At 60.5% G+C, this 19,197-nt stretch overlaps 2 protein-coding genes across 10 annotated transcripts in view; one reads left to right on the top strand and one right to left on the bottom strand.

Moving 5' to 3' along the window:
- Tmprss6 (transmembrane serine protease 6) overlaps window positions 1–8,232 on the top strand; it is a 30,187-nt gene extending 21,955 nt beyond the window's left edge. For 2 of the 3 annotated variants that reach the window (XM_010613503.3, XM_019206066.2), the window contains exons 11-18: window positions 952–1,097; window positions 1,453–1,551; window positions 2,232–2,405; window positions 3,688–3,804; window positions 4,000–4,168; window positions 5,035–5,306; window positions 7,014–7,150; window positions 7,574–8,232. In XM_010613503.3, coding sequence (XP_010611805.1) covers window positions 952–1,097; window positions 1,453–1,551; window positions 2,232–2,405; window positions 3,688–3,804; window positions 4,000–4,168; window positions 5,035–5,306; window positions 7,014–7,150; window positions 7,574–7,732 — 1,273 coding nt within the window. In that variant the 3' untranslated portion in view covers window positions 7,733–8,232. The remainder of the gene's footprint in view (window positions 1–951; window positions 1,098–1,452; window positions 1,552–2,231; window positions 2,406–3,687; window positions 3,805–3,999; window positions 4,169–5,034; window positions 5,307–7,013; window positions 7,151–7,573) is intronic. The other variant, XM_019206065.2, reaches the window with a different exon arrangement.
- Window positions 8,233–10,433: 2,201 nt separating this feature from the next.
- Kctd17 (potassium channel tetramerization domain containing 17) overlaps window positions 10,434–19,197 on the bottom strand; it is a 9,877-nt gene continuing 1,113 nt past the window's right edge. The window contains exons 1-7 of one of the 7 annotated variants that reach the window (XM_033766254.1): window positions 18,538–18,564; window positions 18,135–18,243; window positions 15,654–15,745; window positions 14,942–15,037; window positions 13,712–13,837; window positions 11,567–12,201; window positions 10,754–10,913 (exon numbers count right to left, since the gene is read on the bottom strand). In XM_033766254.1, the coding sequence (XP_033622145.1) occupies window positions 10,844–10,913; window positions 11,567–12,201; window positions 13,712–13,837; window positions 14,942–15,037; window positions 15,654–15,745; window positions 18,135–18,243; window positions 18,538–18,549 (1,140 nt within the window). In that variant the 5' untranslated portion in view covers window positions 18,550–18,564 and the 3' untranslated portion in view covers window positions 10,754–10,843. The other 6 variants (XM_010613547.2, XM_010613531.3, XR_778240.2 and 3 more) reach the window with 6 other exon arrangements.

Raw genomic sequence — 19,197 nt, forward strand, 5'->3', positions numbered from 1 at the left:
ATGATTCACATATCATGTAGTCCTTGGAAAGTCCTGCTGTATGGTTGCTAGAGAATGGGGACAAAAAGAAAAAAAAAAGAAAGCAAAAGCCACCTGAGCATTACTATTAAAATGATTTGGGACCCTGCAGGGCTCCCTGGACTGCACTTTGAGAACTGCTGGTGGAGTGAGATCCAGACTGTGGTTAGTGTAGCCAGGCAGAGTCTAGGCCAGGATCCTGGGGGAGGGGGTGGATTTGAGGGGTTCAGTCAGTGCCCGGAGTTCACATTGAAGTGGGAATTGGGGTACCCTCCCCTCCAGAGCTGCCTGGATTCCAGCCCCACTGCGGCTTCTCATCAGCCTCTCTGTGACCCGGCTGAGAACAGTCCTCCTGGCCCCCCTAGTTCTGCCAGGGTGCCTCACTTTGGATGGGAGGGACCCCCAGCTGTCTGTGTGGAGGACCCCGCCTTTCTAGGGATGGCTGCCTGGCTCTGGGGGGTGTGGCTGATCCCCACCTAGAGAGGGGCTCCCACCTGCAGTGTGATAGAGCCCCTTCTCGGAGGGGAGGAAGGGTGTCCAGCGGGATGGAGGCACGCCCGCCTGGGGCACCCACCTGGGTGTCGTCACACAGGAGACACGGTCATCGGCGCTGTGCTATGGGTCCGCAGGGCACCTGCCCGGGGTGCAGAGCCATCAGCAGCCGGGCAGGGCTGGGGACGCTGTGTTCCCTTGCCCCACGCCAAGCACCAAAGTGTGGTGTCTTCTGTCTACAGCGGGCCATTCTGGATCTTTTGCCTCTACGGATGCGTGGAAGCCTTTTGTCAAGACTGCGGAAGAGGGGCTGGGGGTGCAGCTCCTCATTCCATCTGGGCCACGCTGTTGGCCCGGTCTGTGTACAGGGCCCAGGCTGTGCCACCCCTTGTGCTGGGAAACTGGCCTGTGCGTCCCTGAGTTGTCTCTGGTCACTCCTAGGCTATGTGGCTTGCGTACCCTGCAGCCCTACGCTGAGAGGATCCCCGTGTTGGCCACGGCTGGCATCACCATCAACTTCACATCGCAGAGCCCTCTGACAGGGCCAGGCGTGCGGGTGCACTACAGCCTGTACAACCAGTCGGACCGTGAGTATGGGGGTGGGTGGCACCCCAGCCCCAGGGCACCCCCTGCCCTCGGTGTCCCTGGATGTGGGCTGCTGAATGGGAGGCAGGACAGCAGGTGCGAGTGCATGTGGATGTGTGTGTGCGCGCGTGTGTGTGTGTGTGTGTTACAGGCAGCGTTGGGGCTCTGAGTGGGTCTGTCACATGTTCACTCAAACCCACGTATGTGTTGTGCACGTGTGTCTGGGTATGTGCGACTGCATGGACCGTGCACTCAGGCTGCCTTGCCAGTGTCCCTGGGGACCTGCCAGCCACGGTACACACAGGCCCTGCCGTCTGCCTGTGTTGCATGACGCTGTGTGTCCTCTGTGGTTCCCAGCCTGCCCTGGCGAGTTCCTCTGCTCCGTGAATGGACTCTGTGTCCCTGCCTGTGATGGGATCAAGGACTGTCCCAACGGCCTGGATGAGAGAAACTGCGGTGAGCAGCCTGCCTGCCGGTCTTTCCTGGTTCTCTGTGCTGAGCTGAGCCGAGACCCTCATGAACACCCTCTCTCCCTCTGGGCTGAATGGCAAGATGGGAGCAGATGGGGAAGAGGCCTCCTGGGCAGAGACAAGCTGGAGCTCCTGGCTCAGTTCAGGGCTTTTCCCCAGGCCAACAGCCCAGTCACCTGTTCTGGCCAGAGCTCCCTCAGGGTTTGGGTGGCCATTTGGGGACCTTTATCTCCCTGCCTTGAATGGGGTCAACTCTCCTCTCTGGGGGCTCAGACTGGGAACTGCCAGCCCCAGCCCCAGGAGGAGCTCAGGGTCCCAGTGGTCCCCTAAGCCAGGGCTCTCTCGAACAAAACCTCTCTGCCTGAATCCTGGCTTCTGATGCTTGGTACCACCATCCGGGCTGCCAGGCAGGAAACTCCCACCCTGCACTGCCCCAGTGTTCAGTGTGGAGAAAGAGCCAAAGGGGAAGCCGCCCCAGACCATACCACTGAGTGTCAGGGGAGGTGATTCATATTTGGAATCCGGTTCTCGTTCAGCCAGTCAACAAGTCACCCCATCCCTGTTCCTGCCAGTGAGATGGGGTATCTCACAGGGGTGCTGTGAGACCCTGGTATTCAGTGGCAGAGAAAGGTGAGTGATGGGTAACAGGCTGTACACGTTTCGTAGGTACCGCCAAGTCCCAGCCTGGTCCTCTGGCTCCCTCCCCTGCCCTTCTGTGTCCCACAGTTTGTAGAGCCACCTTCCAGTGCCCGGAAGACAGCACCTGCATCTCCCTGCCCCGCGTATGTGATGGACAGCCTGACTGTGTCAACGGCAGTGATGAGGAGCAGTGCCAAGAAGGTAGGGCGGGCATCTTAGTTACTTTTTTGTTGCTGAGACAAAATACCCAACACCCACAAGTTAAGGGAAGAAAGGTTTATTTGGCTCACAGTTTGTAGAGGTTTCAGTTCATAGTTAGCTGGCTCCAAGGCAGGGTAGCATTGCAGAAGAGCATTGAAGAGCAGAAATTGTTCATGGCAGGACAGGCAGAAGGCAACAAAGCAGCAAAGTATTGAAGCAGCAGCAGCAGCTTGCTTCTCTTTTTGTATCCATCCAGACTACCCAGCATCACACACCCTAACCCATCCAGTTTCCAAACTCCCCACCTATGACTGCAGGTGGCTTTGGGAGGAAATCTAGATCAAGCCATAATGGCAGGGCCTGGCCAGGGATCTGGGTCAAAGAAAGGGCACATCCAGGCATTTCAGCTCTTTTGCATGCTTCTCAGCAAAGGTTTATGAGCTCTTATCCAAACACCTAGCAATTCTCTGTATCTATGCTGGTGTGTCCATCCGTCCATCCACCCACCCACCCACTCATCCATCATCAATCTCCTAGTCACCTGTCTGTCCCTTGGTCCTCATGTCCACTGATTCGTTCACCCTTATAGCTGTCTGTCAGTCTCCCCACTGCCCATTTGCTGATCTGCTCAATCTTCCGCGTCCATAGTTTTATTCTTCCTTGCGTCTATCCATGGGACTAGGCAAGCAACACTTGCAGACTACTCATTGACAGGCAAGGTGGAGTGAGGAAGGAGGAATAAGACACCAGAAACATGTTCCCTGGCCTCCAGGGTTGTTAGTAGAAGGACGCGATGGCCACTCTTCTGACCCGAAGTCTTCCGGACCCCTGCAGGGTGGGAAGGTTGGGGGCAGAGCCTGGACATGGAAGTCCCTGAGAGGAGGCACACTGGGATTTCAATGGATGGGTGGGCAGGACGCAAGAAAGCTGGGAGTGACCAGGTGGTGGACAGGATGCCGGGTGCAGAAAGGAGCAGGTAGGCAGCTGGGGAGGGCAAGGGCTTAGGGGGCCCTGTTCTGGGGACCCAGTCTGAAAGTGGGAGCACAGTTCTGGGACCACTGTGGATGGAGAAGCCTGACCCTGTGGTGAGAGGTCCAGTGTGAGAGACAGCCTCCCTCTCCGCAGATGGGTCCAAGTGTGAGGTGTGATGGGGACATGGCCTGCTTTTAGGAGACTCTAAAGGAGACTCGGGGGACCCTCTGTGTGATCAAGAGCCCCACCCCAGTGTCCTGCCATCCTCTCCTGAACCCCGGGGCTCAGAGTCCCACCTTCCCCTCCCCAGGAGTGCCTTGTGGGACCTTCACCTTCCGGTGTAAGGACCGCAGCTGTGTGCGGAAGCCCAATCCTCAGTGTGATGGGCAGCCAGACTGCAAGGACGGTTCAGACGAGCTCCACTGCGGTGAGTGGTGGGACGCCTGCCGGACAGGGTGGGGCTGGGGACACGGGCTGGGGCATCTCACACGGCCTGTCCCCCTCCATCTCTGGCCTCTGCTGCCGCCTCCTCCTCTTTTCTCCATCTTTCCTCAGCTCTGCCGGTCCCTCTCTGTCTCTCACCGGCCTCTCCCTGCCCACCTCCTCCTCTGCCCACCCCCAGACTGTGGCCTCCAGGGCCCCTCCACTCGCATCGTGGGCGGGGCCGTGTCCTCTGAGGGTGAGTGGCCGTGGCAGGCCAGCCTCCAGGTTCGGGGCCGACACATCTGTGGGGGCGCCCTCATTGCCGACCGCTGGGTGATCACAGCTGCCCACTGCTTCCAGGAGGACAGGTGAGGGGTGCGGGGGGCCTGACTGTGACCGTGTGGGCGGGGAGGCCACGTGGACGCCTGGTGAGAAGTGCCTGAGACTGACCTCTGTGACCTTTAGATCTGGTCCTGGCTCCACCGAGAATCGCTCTGTGGCCCTAGGCGCATTGCCCAGTCTCTGTGCTCCTGTACTATCTTGCTTTGGGTTGGGCCCATGAGTCATTCACTGCGAAGTATTTGTTGTGCTCCTCCTATGTCCCAGGGGCTGCACTTGATGCTGGGATGGGGTAGAGGACAGAACTGGAGCTGTGAAGGGGGTGGCAGGCAGGCAGAGAAGCCCCCCAGGCCAGCTCATCGGCCCACACCCCTCTGCCATCTGGCTGGTAGGCTGAGCCCCCTTCCACCCCAGCCAGATCTGAGCTCCGAGTCCCCGGGCAGAGGGTGGCTTCCTCCTGTGTCTTCTACGGCCACCGAGCTGTCCTTGACAGGCAGTTCTGGCCACCTGGACCCTGGCTCCCCATTGCCCTCAAGGTGAAAATCCCCACCCCAAGGAGGCTGACAGCAGCGTCCAGGGGTCTGCATGGGCGCTCCCTCCTCACCGCAGGACTGGCGAGCCTCGGGGGTCCCCACAGCCCCCTGCAAAGTGGGCACACCAAAGGCAGAGATGTGTGTCTGCTGACCAGCACTGCCCTCTCGGAGTCCACTGCGGGCACATGAGTACAGAGTGTGCTTCCTGTGTCCCAGATGGGCGGAAGGAGGCCTGGGGTGGCTCCTGCTTATCCAGGGAGGGGTGAAGGGCCAAGTGGGTCCGGGGAACACTCGGCAGCATAGGAGAGGGAGGCTCAGGGCGTCCTCGGCACTGAGCTGGGCCACCCTCCCTGCACACCCAGCATGGCCTCCCCGGCGCTGTGGACCGTGTTCCTGGGCAAGATGCAGCAGAATTCCCGCTGGCCTGGGGAGGTGTCCTCCAAGGTGAACCGCCTGCTCCTGCACCCGTACCACGAGGCGGACAGCCACGACTACGATGTGGCCCTGCTGCAGCTCGACCACCCGGTGGTGCGCTCCGCCACCGTGCGCCCTGTGTGCCTGCCCGCACACTCCCACTTCTTTCAGTCGGGCCTGCACTGCTGGATCACAGGCTGGGGCGCCCTGCGAGAAGGCGGTGAGCAGGCTGCGGTCGGGCCGTGTGAATGGGACCCACAGAGGAGACAAGTGCGCCGTGTGTGGCATGCGGCCCTTGCCCCCTCCCCCGCCCCTCATAAAAGAACACAGGTTGTTGGGCACGTGTGGGCCAGGAGGGGAGGCCTGGGATCCACAGCTAAGTGCGGGCTCCTGGACAGAGGGGTGGGTGGAGGTGTGCGCGGCAGACTCTTAGTCAGCAGTGACACGAGGCGAGGGCTCTACCACTGGCTGGCCTTGAACTTGTAATCTTCCAGGCCCAGTCTCCTGAGCAGCTGGGATTACAACATGTGCTACTGCCCCTGGCTCTTAATTATTCACACTTTGTAGACTGAATTTTAGGGGAACGTAATTGCATAGAATCCATTCAATTTGGGAGTGGATATTATGGCTCCATTTCGTGGGGTGTCATTTAGCACTTGCTAAGTCACATTGCCAGAGAATTAGCCAGCGCCTGAAACCCAGGCCTGCCTCCCTCCACGCTCCCTCTTCCTGTGGTGGCTCCCACAAGGGGGCTTTCTCTCCTTCAGAGCTGACTGGCCAGAGCTGGCTGTCCCCAGAGCCACCCCTCAGGTCTGTGGACGCAGGCTTAGCTGGTACCACTATGACCTTGGGTTGCAACCTTCACGGTGGGGTCTTTAAAAACGTGCTCGATGACTTCCCACCTGGAGGCAGGTGGGATGGTAGGGTCATTTTTATTCTTTTGTGGTGCTGGGGATGGAACCCAGAGCCTTGTGTATGCTGGGCAGGTACCTGCCCCTGAGCTACATTCCTGAGCCTTGTAGAGAGCAGGGAAAACTGAGGCTCAGACGAAAGGGAACTTGTCAAAGAGGATGACAAAGTAGTAGCAAAGCACAGTTCACCCACTAATTTGTTCATTCGGTCAGCACATATTTGAGCACCTGCTGTGTGCCAGGCACCAAGTCAGGCAGAGCAGATATAAAGATGAAAGGAGAATGTGTTGGACGACACAGTGTCAGCGCTGACCAGATGGGGAGGAATGGGAGCACTGGCAGCGGCGGAGACCCTGCCAGGCCGAGCCAAGGAAGGCTCTGTGAGGAGGCCTCCTGTCTAAGCTGAGGTGTAGAGGCCGAATCGGTGCAAGTGGAATGGGGAAGTGGTCCCAGCAAAGGCACAGGTGGGGCACAGGAAGGCCAGTGGACAACAGCAGCAACAGCCGGGGGAGCTGGGAGTAGTGCGGGAGAGGGCAGACGCAGCTGGTGGGGATCTCAGGAAGGACCAGCTGGGCCTTGCAGGCCACCATTAGGATCTTGGGCCAGGTGTTCTGTTCCTCACCTGCACTCGGGTCTTCAAATCCCTGATGCCCGGGCCCTGCCCTAGACAAATGAGGCTGAGCCTGGGGACCAGGTGTCAGGGTCTCTCAGAGCTCTCCAGGGGAGCCTAACACACAGCACCGGGGCTGCACGGCCACGGCCGGGGGAGAACACTGGGGGGACAGCGTAGGCTGTGGAAACTTCCCTGAGGGATGCAGCAGAGCAGAGGGGAGCCTGCTGGGCCAGGGGCACTGGAGTCAGGGAGAGAAGCTGGAGGAAGACACTGGTCCAAAGAGCCTGAGCCAAGGGACGGTGAGGCAGAGGAGCAGAGCAGGAGATGGAGGGGGCTCCTGTATGAAGGAGGGGGCTTCTGAGCACTCTGGATCTTCTCACCACTGCCCCTGACCCCGTGGCAGGCCCCACCAGCAATGTCCTGCAGAAAGTGGATGTGCAGCTGGTTGCGCAGGACCTGTGCAGCGAGGCCTATCACTACCAGGTGACACCGCGCATGCTGTGTGCCGGCTACCGCAAGGGCAAGAAGGACGCCTGCCAGGTGACACCATGAGGCCAGCGAGGAGGGAGAGGGTGGTGCTCACACATGCAGGGCCTGTGCTTTAGCTCTTGTCAGCCTGCTGAGCCTCGCGGCCTTCCAGAAGGTGGGCAGCCACCACCCGCCCCCTTCACAGATGAAGACACTGAGGCCGGGAGAGGTGGAGGGACACCGAACTCAAACCTGGTTCTGGGGCCCGAGCCTGAGGCCACAGAGTGGAGAGGACAGGAGGAAGGGAGGCGAGGTGGAGCAGGGCATGGGGACACCGCCCACAGCTCCCGAGAGCCAGGACCCGCTGGCGGCCTGGCAGGGCTGCACTACTTCCCTCCGCTTACAGGGTACGGGGAGGCAGAGCCATGAACGTGTGTGCTTCAGCTGCCACTGAGCAAGCTCTTGACACAGCCCCATCTCCTCTCCTCCTCCCAGGGTGACTCTGGTGGCCCTCTGGTGTGCAAGGAGCCCAGTGGCCGCTGGTTCCTGGCAGGGCTGGTCAGCTGGGGCCTGGGCTGTGGCCGGCCCAACTACTTTGGCGTTTACACACGCATCACAGGTGTGATCGGCTGGATCCAGCAGGCGCTGACCTGAGGTCCTGTGAGCCGGGGCCCACCTCTTGGACAGAGTGCACAGGGCACTTTCCAGGGAGGTGAACTAGTATTCTGGGGGCAAGTAGCCCTGTGGAGGGAGGAGGCAGCACCCTGTCCCCACCATGCCCCAGTGACTGCACAGGGAGGGGAAGGGCCATCAGCCCACTGGCCCAGGGTCAGACCTGGCCCTGCCACCTCCCAATCGATCCTCTCCTCGCAGTCTCCTCCTTCCCCTCCCTCCACACTGTTTTGGGGGTACTCAGAGGGACAGTGCAGCTCTCCGTCCCATGGAGAAGGCCCGGGGTGCGCTCCTGCAGGCGGAGTCTGCTGCATCTGCGCAGCACTGGCTCCAGAGCAGGTTCCAGCCTCTGCCCCTCCCTGGGGGTGGGGAGGTGTCCCTGCCAGAGGGGACTTGGGGCCCTGGAGACCCCACGTGGGCAGCTGCTACCATAAGCCAAAGGGTGGGGTGGCCTGAGCCGGAGGGTCCCCCGCACCCCTTCCCACCAGAATGACAGGGCCGCTCACTCACTGAGAATAAAGCTCCTGACCAAGGAAGCTCTGCTGCTGTCTGACTGGGAGCCGGCCAAGCCTTGTGCCCGCAACTGAGCAAGTCTGGCTTCCTGCTCCGCCTGTCCATCCGCCAGGGGTCCAGAAGGCAGAGGGGGCAGTGGAGGAGGCCAGTGAGGACCGGGAGGCCATGGTTTGGTGCCACAGGTCACAGGGGGTCGGGTGGGACGAGTGATGGAACCCTCTGGAACCTTGGGAGGAAACTGAGGCCGAAAGAAGGGCAAAGGCATCCTCACGATGGCACTGGGGGTTGGGAGCAGAGCTGGCTGGGGAACCGTCCTCTCCAGCATGACACGTGCCTCCTGGCGCCCCCTAGCCACTCACTGAGCGGGGATTTCATGGCCTCCTTTGGGACCAGGCAGTGCTGGGCCACAGAAGAATGTGGCTCTTGGTCTCAGCATGGGGACCAGATGGTGCAGTGCAGGGGACTGAGGGCGCATAACCTAGAAGGCCAGGGAAGGCTGCCCAGAGGGTGTGACTGGGGGGCACTGAGGTAGGGGAGGGGCCTGGGCAAAGGAAGAGTCCCCACATCACCCTGTCCCGGGTAGAGCAGCCCTGAGCCTTTACAACCAAGACTGAGAAGGGATGGACTGAGGGGGATTCAAAGAGGTAAACTCACGCTGGAAGGCAGGCTTGGGGCTAAGGATGTGACCCTGAGAGCCATGGGATCCCCAGGAGGCCAGAGAGCAGAGGAGGGAGGCCAGGGCCGAGCCCAGGCCTGGACAGAGCTGGGCAGCAGGGAAGGGCTGCTGATGGAGCTGGGGCCATTGAGTGTGGGGGGAGGTGTAAATCACTCTTCCTTGAAGCCTAACTGGGAAAAGGAAGGGCGGGGCCAGGCTGGCCTCTGCAGTGAACGCAAGGGAGTAGGCAGAAGGCGAGCGGAGGGAGCCAGGCTGGTCCTGTGGGAGAGGGTGGGCTGCAGTAGGCAGGGCGGGTCAGGGTCACATGCCCCCCGTGGACTGGCAGATCTGACCTGTGACCTGGGGTGCTCTGCTAAAACTCATATTCCTGGGCCACCCCCAGTCACAGTGCAGGTGTGTGTGCGGGGCCCCAGGTGACTGGCAGAGGCGGACACAAGAGTGAGCTTGCCTTTGGGAGTATCCTCAGGGAATGTAGGGACAGCTTCGGAGTGCGAGAGAGCCTACCCCGGGGGGCGCTGCACCTGAGGGGGTGACTGCTGGGTCGGGGGAGCGGAAAGAACTGGCCTGGCCAGGCAGGAAAGGGAAGCTGAGTGTCCAGAGTCTAGGTGAGGGAGGCGTGGAGACCTGGGCATTGCTACCTCCAAGGGCAGGCGGGGTGGCAGCAGCAGGGTGGAGGGGTCAGGGTGTCAGGGCAGGGAAGGCCATCCTGAGGTCAGGATGCATCTAGCTGCACCTGGGGGTGACTGCTGGGTCGGGGGAGCGGAAAGAACTGGCCTGGCCAGGCAGGAAAGGGAAGCTGAGTGTCCAGAGTCTAGGTGAGGGAGGCGTGGAGACCTGGGCATTGCTACCTCCAAGGGCAGGCGGGGTGGCAGCAGCAGGGTGGAGGGGTCAGGGTGTCAGGGCAGGGAAGGCCATCCTGAGGTCAGGATGCATCTGGCGCCCGAGTGTTTCTGGGGTGGGGCAGGGGAGGTGCTGTTGGCCTCCAGCCACCTGGCAGAGGACACAACCATATCCCAACCTGTCCCTTAACACAGCTCGGCCGGGAGCCAGACTGGCCCTGGGTGGGTCTACCCCGCCTGGAGTTTGGCCTGTCCCCAGCAGTGTCCTGGAGAAAGAGGCAGCCAGTTTGTTTCTTCAGTTTATTCTGTGAAGGAGTGGGACACAGCTGAGAGGTTGGAGCTCATCCTGGCGGTCACACACAGGGAGCCCCTGGCACGGTCTGTTCTAGCCAGCCTCTGCTCCGACAGAGGGCAGGGTCCCGTCCCTTATCACAAATCCCTGAGCTGCTCCTGGCCTTGCTGGCGGGGCAGGGTGTCCTGCAGCCACGCGCTTGGGTGGGCATGGGGACGGCCAAGGTGAGGGTCAAGTCACCTACCCCTTCCTTTGGAAAGGGCTGAATCCCCACACCCTGACGCCCAAGACCCAAATCTAGTAGCCAACAGTGTCAGGCTTCGGGGTTAGGCCGGGCTCCCCTGGGGAAGACAAGGGAGGGCAGCCCCACTCCTGTGGGCTTTCAGGGACTCTGCTTCTTGCTGTACCCCACAACAACCCTGTGAGGTGGGCAGGAGGGGTACCCCACTGACAGGGAAACTGAGGCTCAAGGAGGTGATGTGACGGGGCCAGGAGGGAGTGCATCTGCCATGCAGCAGGGGGGACTGGGCAAAGGGACAATGAGGCCTGGCAGACACAGCTGGACAATGCCACACTTGGGCCAGGGGCAGGTGGCTCTGCCCAGAGGGCCAAGGGCCCACCATAGGCCTCGTGAGGTCTTAGGAGGCCCCCAGCCTGCTGCCAGAGGCAGGGCTAAGTCACAGCCCCACAGGTGGAGACACAAGTGGCGGCGGGGAGAGTGCTTCTTCCTTCTGGGGCCAGGGGCCCACCCCGTGGTACAAAAATAAAAGATTTCAGATCGTAACCCCAAGTCCCTGGAGGTGATCTGGGGCCTCACATCCGGGTGCCTCTGGCTTGTAATAGCTAGAAGATAAGAGGGGGAAGGGGCAGGAGGAGAGGAGGGGTCAGAAGACCAGGGCCGGTGAGGAGTGAAGGGGAGAGGGGAGGAGAGAGGGAGAGAGAGAGGCAGGTGAGTTACAGGCTGCTTCTGGAGGAAGAGTGGGGCTGAGGCCCCGAGAAGACGGAGTCAGAACCGAGGAGAGGGTGGGAGGGGCGCCCAACGAACCCATCCCAAGCCCCGTGCCCAGCTTGGGCTGGTGACAACTGCCTGGAGAGGTGGGACTCTGGTGGGGACAGGGCTGGGACAGGCAAGTCACTGCCGTCCCAGGAAAGGGAATCACACAGCAGCTGTCCCCATTTTAGAACCAAATGCAGCCCAGACTTGCCTAAGGTTACACAGCTGGCAGATAAGACTGAGTGGGCACCTGGCCAGGGCTTTCTGCTGCAGTCCCATCCTTAACTGGCTCTGGCTGTGTCCTCATTGGTCAAGGGTGTCCACGTGTAACCTGGCCTCCCCACCCCACAGAAATGGGGACCCAGTGCCCATGGTGACGGGAGCTCTTGGGGATGAGGCCAAGGCGAGGGGTCCTGGCTCTCCCTCCCCTAGCCTGGCTCAGGTGCTGGCGGGCAGACAGGAAAGGGCCCCACCTCCTGACTTTCTGGTCTCAGAGCCTCACCCCAAGGCCCAGACAGGGTGAGAAACTTTGGTGGGTAGACAGTCAGTGGGAAGAAAGTTCTGGGCCCCAGTCCAAGGACCAGAGATGTGCACCCTCCTGGCTCCGACCCTCCCCTCCAGCTCCACCGGGCTGCCAACTGCGATGACAGCTCTGGGGCAGGCATGGGGCCGGGGAGCAGCTCGGGTCTGGGAGGGCGAGGATGTGGGCCTGCAAGGAGGAGAGGTGAGCAGTGGCGGTGGCAGGAGCTGGGCGGAGTGGTGCCTAGGGCCGAGGCCAGCCTCAGAGGTGCCCAGTGGCAGTGGCAGGGCTGGTGGGCACACAGAAAGCACGGCTGTGCCCCTCCTCCCCAGGCTGGGAGGTGGGAGGGACAAGGAGGGGCGTAGGAGGTGGCAGCAGGCAGGATGCTGGGGGGCCTGGGTAGAGGGCACGGGGGGCCGGGACCAGGGCAGTCCCAGAATGGAGGTGCGAGCAGGCAGAGAGGAAACCCGGACAGGGGCAGAGAGGGAGGAGGCAGGGTGCAGATGAGGTCCAGGAGGAAGAGGAGGTGGATGAAGATGAGGCGGAGCCTCCAGCGGGAAGCGGAGGAGGCGGTGGTGGGAGGGAGGAAAGGTTAGCGGGATCCTGAGATGACTGGGCTGCAAAGAGAAAGTGAGAGAAGGGATGGTTATGCAGGCGGGCAGGCGGCCAGGTGCCAGGCACTGAGCTAACCCTGCGGCCCGCCCCCCATGGCCCGGCCTGCCGGCCGCAGCTGGCTCCAGCAGGGAGAGGGCGGAGGGCCGCTCGCTCGCTCGCTCGGCTGTTAGCAATCCTCCTCCTGGGGGTGGGCTGCACCTTTCTCCTGGGCATCTGCCTCCACCTGCACCTGTGCCACCTCCACCTCCTCCACCTCCTCCTCCTGCTGCTGCCGCTCCTCCAGCTGCTCCTCCGCGCTCTGTGGCCGCCGGCAGACCCAGGGAAGAGAGAGTGGAGACACTAACGAGGGGCCAGGGCAGCTGTCCCCACGGACCCCGATCTCAGGCCAGAGCAGGCAGGCAGGATGAAGGGCACTTCCGGAGAGAGGGTTAAAGCCACACAAGCTAAGGGCATCCTCTCCAGCCCCCAGGGCAGCTTGGGGTAGCAGCCAGCTAGGCTGGGGCTGGGACGTTTCAGGTCAGCCTGTCACACATGCAGGGGCTGGGGCGAGAGGTGGAAGAGGAGTGGGGGGCACGGCTGGGTGTCTGCAAGGGCACCTGGCGCAACCTTGCTCTGGGAAGGCAGATTCAGAATAGGAGGCCAAGGGAGCACAGGGCAGACGCCTGCCAGGTCAGGAACACCAGCAGCAGTGCCTGGTGACATGGAGGAAGAGGGTGGGCTCACCCTGTAGTCCTGCAAGGCAGTGCCTGCAGCTGGCACCCATGGGATTGGGGTGGACAGGGAGTCACAGCAGGACAGGAAGCTGGAGGTTCTAAACCTCCAGTGCAGAGGAACAGGTCCCCAGGAGGAACAGGCTCCCTGTTCTCAGCATGGCTTCGGCCTGCTCTGCCAGGTTCACCAGAGGCCCCGGGGGCTTCCAGCCAACGCAGGTCCAGGAGCAGGAGCCCACTCTACCCGTCTACAGTGCTGCCAGGTGTTCCCTCAGGACAGCACTCCCGGGCCAGGTCCCCAGGGTTCCTGACATCCTTTGTGCAAAGCAGCCCGCAAGGAAGAGGCCTGGGATGGGCAGGACTAGGGACATTCACCACCCCTTGGGAATCACTTATCCATCTGGAGCCCAGGGCCCAGGCTCGAGGCACGAGCCACAGTACACCCTGCACACTACACAGGGGCCGAGAGGGGACAGGACTTGTTCCAGGTCACACAGAGTGTCATGCCAGGCCCTGTCCCCCAGTTCAGCCACTCTGCCTCATGCCACAACACCCCTGGCTGGCATGTGGCCCCAATCCTGGGGCACTAAGTGCCCCTGGCTGCACCCTGGGGATGGGTCCATCTCACTGCTCCCCAGCCTGGGCCGGCGTAACTGGTGCGCGCAGACAGGACCATGTGGCATGGGATGGATGGCATGGGCTGTGACCATGGGGTTATGTAGGTGCCGCAGGAGGGAAAAAGCAGCGGCGGCGGGATGGCGAGGGGGCGGGTAGGGGTATGGGCTCAAGTAGGCGGGTTCACCTTGGTCTTGCGGCTGGACTCTGAGCTCAGGCTGTTTGGGGAGCTGTGCAGCTCCTTGGACACCACACACAGGAACTCCGCCTGGTCCTCGCTGCCGTAGTTGTAGGAGGAGCCGATGTTCACCAGCTGGGGGTGGAGCGCGGGGGACAGATGAGGCTGGGTACCATCTTAGCTCTGCTCTCACCCAGCTGCTGGGGTGGGGCTCCCGGCTTCCAGGACACCTCCCTTCCTACCTATTCCTCTGTGGGCCCAGCTGGCCCTGAGCCCAGTCACACCCACTCTCGACTGCAGCCTGGGCTGGCATGGAGGAGCCCCAAGGAACATTGGCTTCCCTCCTGGCAAGAGGTGCAGCAGGCGGCCAGGTGTTGGTCCAGAGGACAAGTGGCCAGGGGTCCTCACCTGCTTGCTCTGTCCCTGAGGGCTGGGCCACTGCCAGAGACTCCTGTCCCAGGTCCCTAGCACAGCCACACCCATGCAGCCCTCCGGCTAAAGAGGTCCTGGCTGCTGATTGGTCCCATCTGGCCCTTAGGGACCCTTTTTCAGCAGGCAGAGAAGAAACTATCACCCAGCTAGTGGCAGTGGTTGGAGAGGTGGTGGCCCAGGAGGCCCCCAGCTGGGATGAAGGACAGGGGTTGGAACCTGGGATTGCTCTGTGTCTTCCCTGAGCCTGCAAGACCTCGAGGTTTTATTTCAGGCAGCTTGCACCACACTAAGGCCAAGTGTGGAATCCTGCCCAGGCAGGGTGTGTTACAGCCCTGCAGGACTAGACAGAAGTGCTAGGGGAGAGCCCTTCTTGTGGTGGGATTGTCACTATGTGCTGATGAAGGCATCTGGCCTGGGAGGCACCACAGGTCCCCATGTGGCCCTCGTTGGGAGCCTGCATGGGGCTCCCCTGAAATTAATAGGGCCATTTTCCTGGGGCCCTGGGGACTATGCCTATGGAACTGTTACAGAGGTGTGGACCAAGGTGAGTGCCCTCACCTCAGTAGCCCTCATTTCCTTGCACCTGGGTAGTCACTCACTTGGGGCTGCAACCTCACTCATGTCTGATGCAGCTTCAGAGGACTCTGGGGCTCTGTCCTTTTTTCCTGCCATTGCACCAGGAGGGACCTCAAACCTTGCTGCTTTGGTTTCAGAAGTCTCCAGGTGGGGCTGGGGTGGGGACCCCAAGGCTGAGCTGCAGGGGAGAGGCCCCATGTTCCCCGAGGTGCCCCTGTGTCCCCAGCCCACCTGCTCGAAGCGCCAGCCATCAGACATGGTGGAGACCATCTGAGTGAGCTCTTCCTCCTGGCACTGCAGCACGCGGTACACGTGCTTGGGTGGCACCTGTGGGCAGAAGGGTCACATGGAGGGCAGCTGCCACCTCCCACACCATGTACCCTAGGAGGACAGGAGAGGAAGAAGAGCAGGGAGGGAGCATGCTCTGAATGAATACGTATCCTTCCAGGACCCTGTGCATTATGGGATTTTTCACTGAGGCTCACCAAAATTCAGTTACTTATCCAAGGTGACCGGGCTCAAGGGTGGCAGAGCCAGAAGTGGAACACAGGAGACACAGAGGGAGGGAGGGCAGAGACCGGGGAACATCTGGTCACCAGTTGAGCCTCCCTTCTTCAGACCCTGCGGTGACGAGGTAGGGTCACTCCCTCACTCCCTTGTGCAGCCCTGCACATCCCAGGGTGGGGAGAACTCCATCCCCTCCCACAGACTGGTGTCTCTGAGGAAGGGATGGGTTGGCAACTCTAGCGCCTCCATATTCCATGAGAGGAAATCAAGGTCCAGAGAGGGAGACGACTGGCCCAAGGTCACACAGCAAAAGGAGGAGGCAGTGACAGAACGCAGCATGTTGCAGCCACCCTCCCCTATAGATGCTCTGCCCTCCCCAGCCTCCCTTCCTCTCCTCACCTGACCCACCCCCAGGCTGGGTGACCTCTGCCCTGACCTGCGTCACCGTGTAGTCCTTCTCCTCCATCCGGTCTTTGATGATGCGGATCAGTGGACCGATGTTGTAGAACTCAGCCTCCTCCAGGACCCCTGGCAGAGCAGCCTGTCAGTCTTGCTGCCCATGCCTCATTTCCCCTTGTCCCTTCTGTCCGCAAATCCACTCCCTGATCTGGTCATACAACCTCAGTGGGTGAGCTGTGCATCTGTGGGTTTAGGGGTCAGGCAAGAGGGAGCATTTCCTTCTGGGGGTCCCATACTCCCCAGGGAAGGGGTGAGCTGCTGCCCTGCTTCTCCACAGCACTGAGCACAGGACCCGGCTGCAGCATCATCGGGGTTGTCCAGGGCTATGAGAGGGCTGGGTCCCTGAGCGCACTGTGAGGAGGAGGAGGTCCAGGCCCAGCCTGCTACACTACCATTTGCCAGACATGCGCTGAGTGCCAGGCCTCTGTGCTCAGAACGTGACGTTCTTTATGACACTGAATTCTCAGAACTAGAAGTGGGTACTTTCATCATCTCCCCGAACTGGGGAAATGGAGGCTCAGAAAGAGGAGCACCCTGTCCAAGGTCACAAAGCCAGTATGCTGCAGAGAAATCTCAAGCTCCTCAGCCTTCTTATCCCATATTTGCCCACTACAAACACATATATTCCTGTTCGTGCAGCCCCCAACTACAGTCCTTTACAGAAGTTTGCAGAGCCTCCTGTGCTCATCCTAAAGGGAGAGCACCTGTCACGGTCCCATTTTACAAAACCTGAGAGATGAAGCAAGTCACCCACATATGTAAGAAAGCAGGAGCTACCAGTGTTGGATTCTTACACTGTAGTACAGAGGACCTTCTGGTCCTTTCTTAGACTGGCTTCTGGACTCCTGAGGGACATCTATTATGGACTGTCTATGTTTCCCCAAAATTCACACCATGAAATCTAATGCCCAATGTGATGGTATTAGGAGGTGTACGGATCTGTGGGAGGTGACAAGATCAAGATCATGAGGATGGTGGCCCCCTATGGAATTAGTTGGCCAGGTCATGGCCATGAATCTGACCCTACAGGCATGGTGATCTCAGACTTCCGGTCTCCAAAACCGGGAGAAATAAATATCCATGGTTTATAAGTCACCCAACCTACAGTACTTTGTGGTCAAAGCCAGAATGAACTGTATCAGGACCCCTTTCTGATCTCCCCTGCTTTCCCAATGCACACGTGGGACCTCACAGAAGGGGCAGTCAGTGAGTGCTGCTGCCTGGAACAGGTGACAGATGAGACATCCAGACTTGCAGTGTGCAGTATCGGGGCCAGTGAGGTGGGAGCTGCCGTCCCCTCACTTTACAGAAAGGGAGGCACAGAGGAGTTGAGTAACATTCCCAGTCATATGGCTCACCAAGTCCCCTTCCAGGTCTCCCATCTGCCTGAGGGGGCCCTCACCCTGTCTGAAGGTGCTGGCGGTAGTAGGGCTTTGAGAGGCCCAGAACCTGTAAACAGGTGTTGGCTGTGACGCAGCTCACTCCCCTGGGGGATCTGCTCTGGGCTACGCCCATAGCACCTGGGCTCCCAGGGAGACTGCTGCTGGGCTCAGCAGAGCTGGGCATTCGGTGTTGAAGCCCTGACCTACTGGGGAGTCACTTGGCCTACCTGGGGGTCAGGGAGGGGAGAGCACGGCCCAGTGGAGAAAGATGAGATGGGCTGTGCCAACACCCACAGGGACATAGGACTCGACATCTGTGACCAGCATGTGCTCTCAGAGTGCAGGCCACTGCCCCATTTTAGACACACCAGTGGAGAAGCAGAGAAAAGTGACGTGTCCTAGCTGGCTCTGCTGGGTCAGCTGACCTGAGCCACATGCAGTGCTCTGAGGAAAGTTGACTCGGTACTGACTGTAGTCCTTGGCTCCGGCTGGGCTCTGCTAAGGGACTGTCCTCCCTGCCTTGGCTTCCCTACTGTCTGCTAGGCCCAGATGTGTGCACTGAAGGCTTGGGAGAGCCAAAGCCCTCCCAGAGAGCACCCTCCCCGCCTCCACCCACAACCAGTGCTGTGTGCAGAGGCTGCCAGATTGGGGAAGAGGCACCCGCTCCGCCCACCTGCTGCCTGCCAGCCCTTGCCAGGCAGCATCTGAGATACTGGACTGCCCGGAGAAAGAAGCCCAAGCCTTTCTCATGCCCACCTCCACCCATCCCTCTCCTTGCCTCTGGGTGTGACCATCCACACCTGGCTTCCCAGGAGGCCAGAGAAAGGGCCCCTAAGAGGCCCTAGGGCATTACTGGCTTCCTCCATCCTCGGTGTGTGTCTCTGTAACCTTCCCTGAAAACATTCATTCAGTGAAAGCTCAGCAGAGACCCTGAGAATTAGTCCTGACCACAAGGGAGAAAGTAGGTATCCAACCTGGCTGGCAAAAATGGCTCTAGGCCTCCATGGAAGGCAACAGCAGGCTGCAGAAGCAGGACTAGGGTGTGGGCTCCAGGCCAGCCCCCTGGAGCAACTCACCCTCCTCTGCCATGTCCTTGTCCAGCACCAGCTTGCCATGTCGGAGGAAGTTCAGGATGGGCCCAAAGTAGGTGGGGTCACGGTCGATGAGGTAGGCCCCAGTCTCATCCTAGGGAGAGGAGGGTACTGGTGGTGAGAGAAGTATGAGCCTACCCCTGGTCCTCCCAGCCAACCTCTCATTACAGGTACGGGAAGGGACTGCAGGGAAGAAGGAAGCGAGGGAGGGAGGGAGGGAGGGAGGGAGCGGGCAGAGGCAGGACAGTGCAATAGGCTTTGAGGTCAGATGGAACTAGGTTCAAACTCCACCCCTGCCTTTTCCAGATGGGGTGAACAATTTATCCTGTCTGAACTCCTTTTCTCTCCCCATAATTAGGGGTCACTGTGGGCACATGCTGAGGGGCACCTGGTCCAGCATAGGGCTCTTGGAAGGTCCCCCGAGGCCAACCCTTCTGTCCACCAGATCCCTAATCTTTCAGGGATGTTTACAAGTTTCCAAAGGAGCCACGCTCTCATTGGACACTCGCAGCCGGCAGGGAGGCAGGGCAGGCATCAGTACAACTCTGGGTGTATCAGATGAGGGACTTGCCCAAGGTCACAGAGCAGGATTGAGGGACAGGGAACCTTTGAAGCCATCTCCAGAAGAGCCCCTCGGGTTACAGAGGAGGAGGCTGAGCCCTGTGGGAAGGGTTCCACCCAAGGTCATGCAGGGGTTTGCACCAGAGCAGGGTGGCTAACCAGAAATGGTGCCCGTGGGCCAACGCTCCTCCCAGGTTAAGCCCAGCTCAGAAAGCACCCCGGCTCCTCTACCTACTCCCCTCACCCCTCATCACCCACACCCCAAGGGCAGGTCGGCGGCCCCATCAAATCCTCTCCGGAGCTGGGGTGCTGTTTGGGAAGTGGGTCTCTCCCTCCCCACAGCCCCAGAGGACCTGAGTCCAAGCTCCAAAACCCGCAGCCTTCGCGGTCCCGTTGCCAAGGCAAAGGGCACACTCGGGGCTCCACTTCCTCCTCCTCCGCCTGCCAGTTCTTCCCTCCTCCGGTCTTGGGAAAGAACCCAGCCCGG

Source organism: Fukomys damarensis, unplaced genomic scaffold (assembly GCF_012274545.1).
Source record: "Fukomys damarensis isolate Sample0158 unplaced genomic scaffold, DMR_v1.0_HiC HiC_scaffold_19, whole genome shotgun sequence".
Classification (NCBI taxonomy): Eukaryota; Metazoa; Chordata; class Mammalia; order Rodentia; family Bathyergidae; genus Fukomys; species Fukomys damarensis.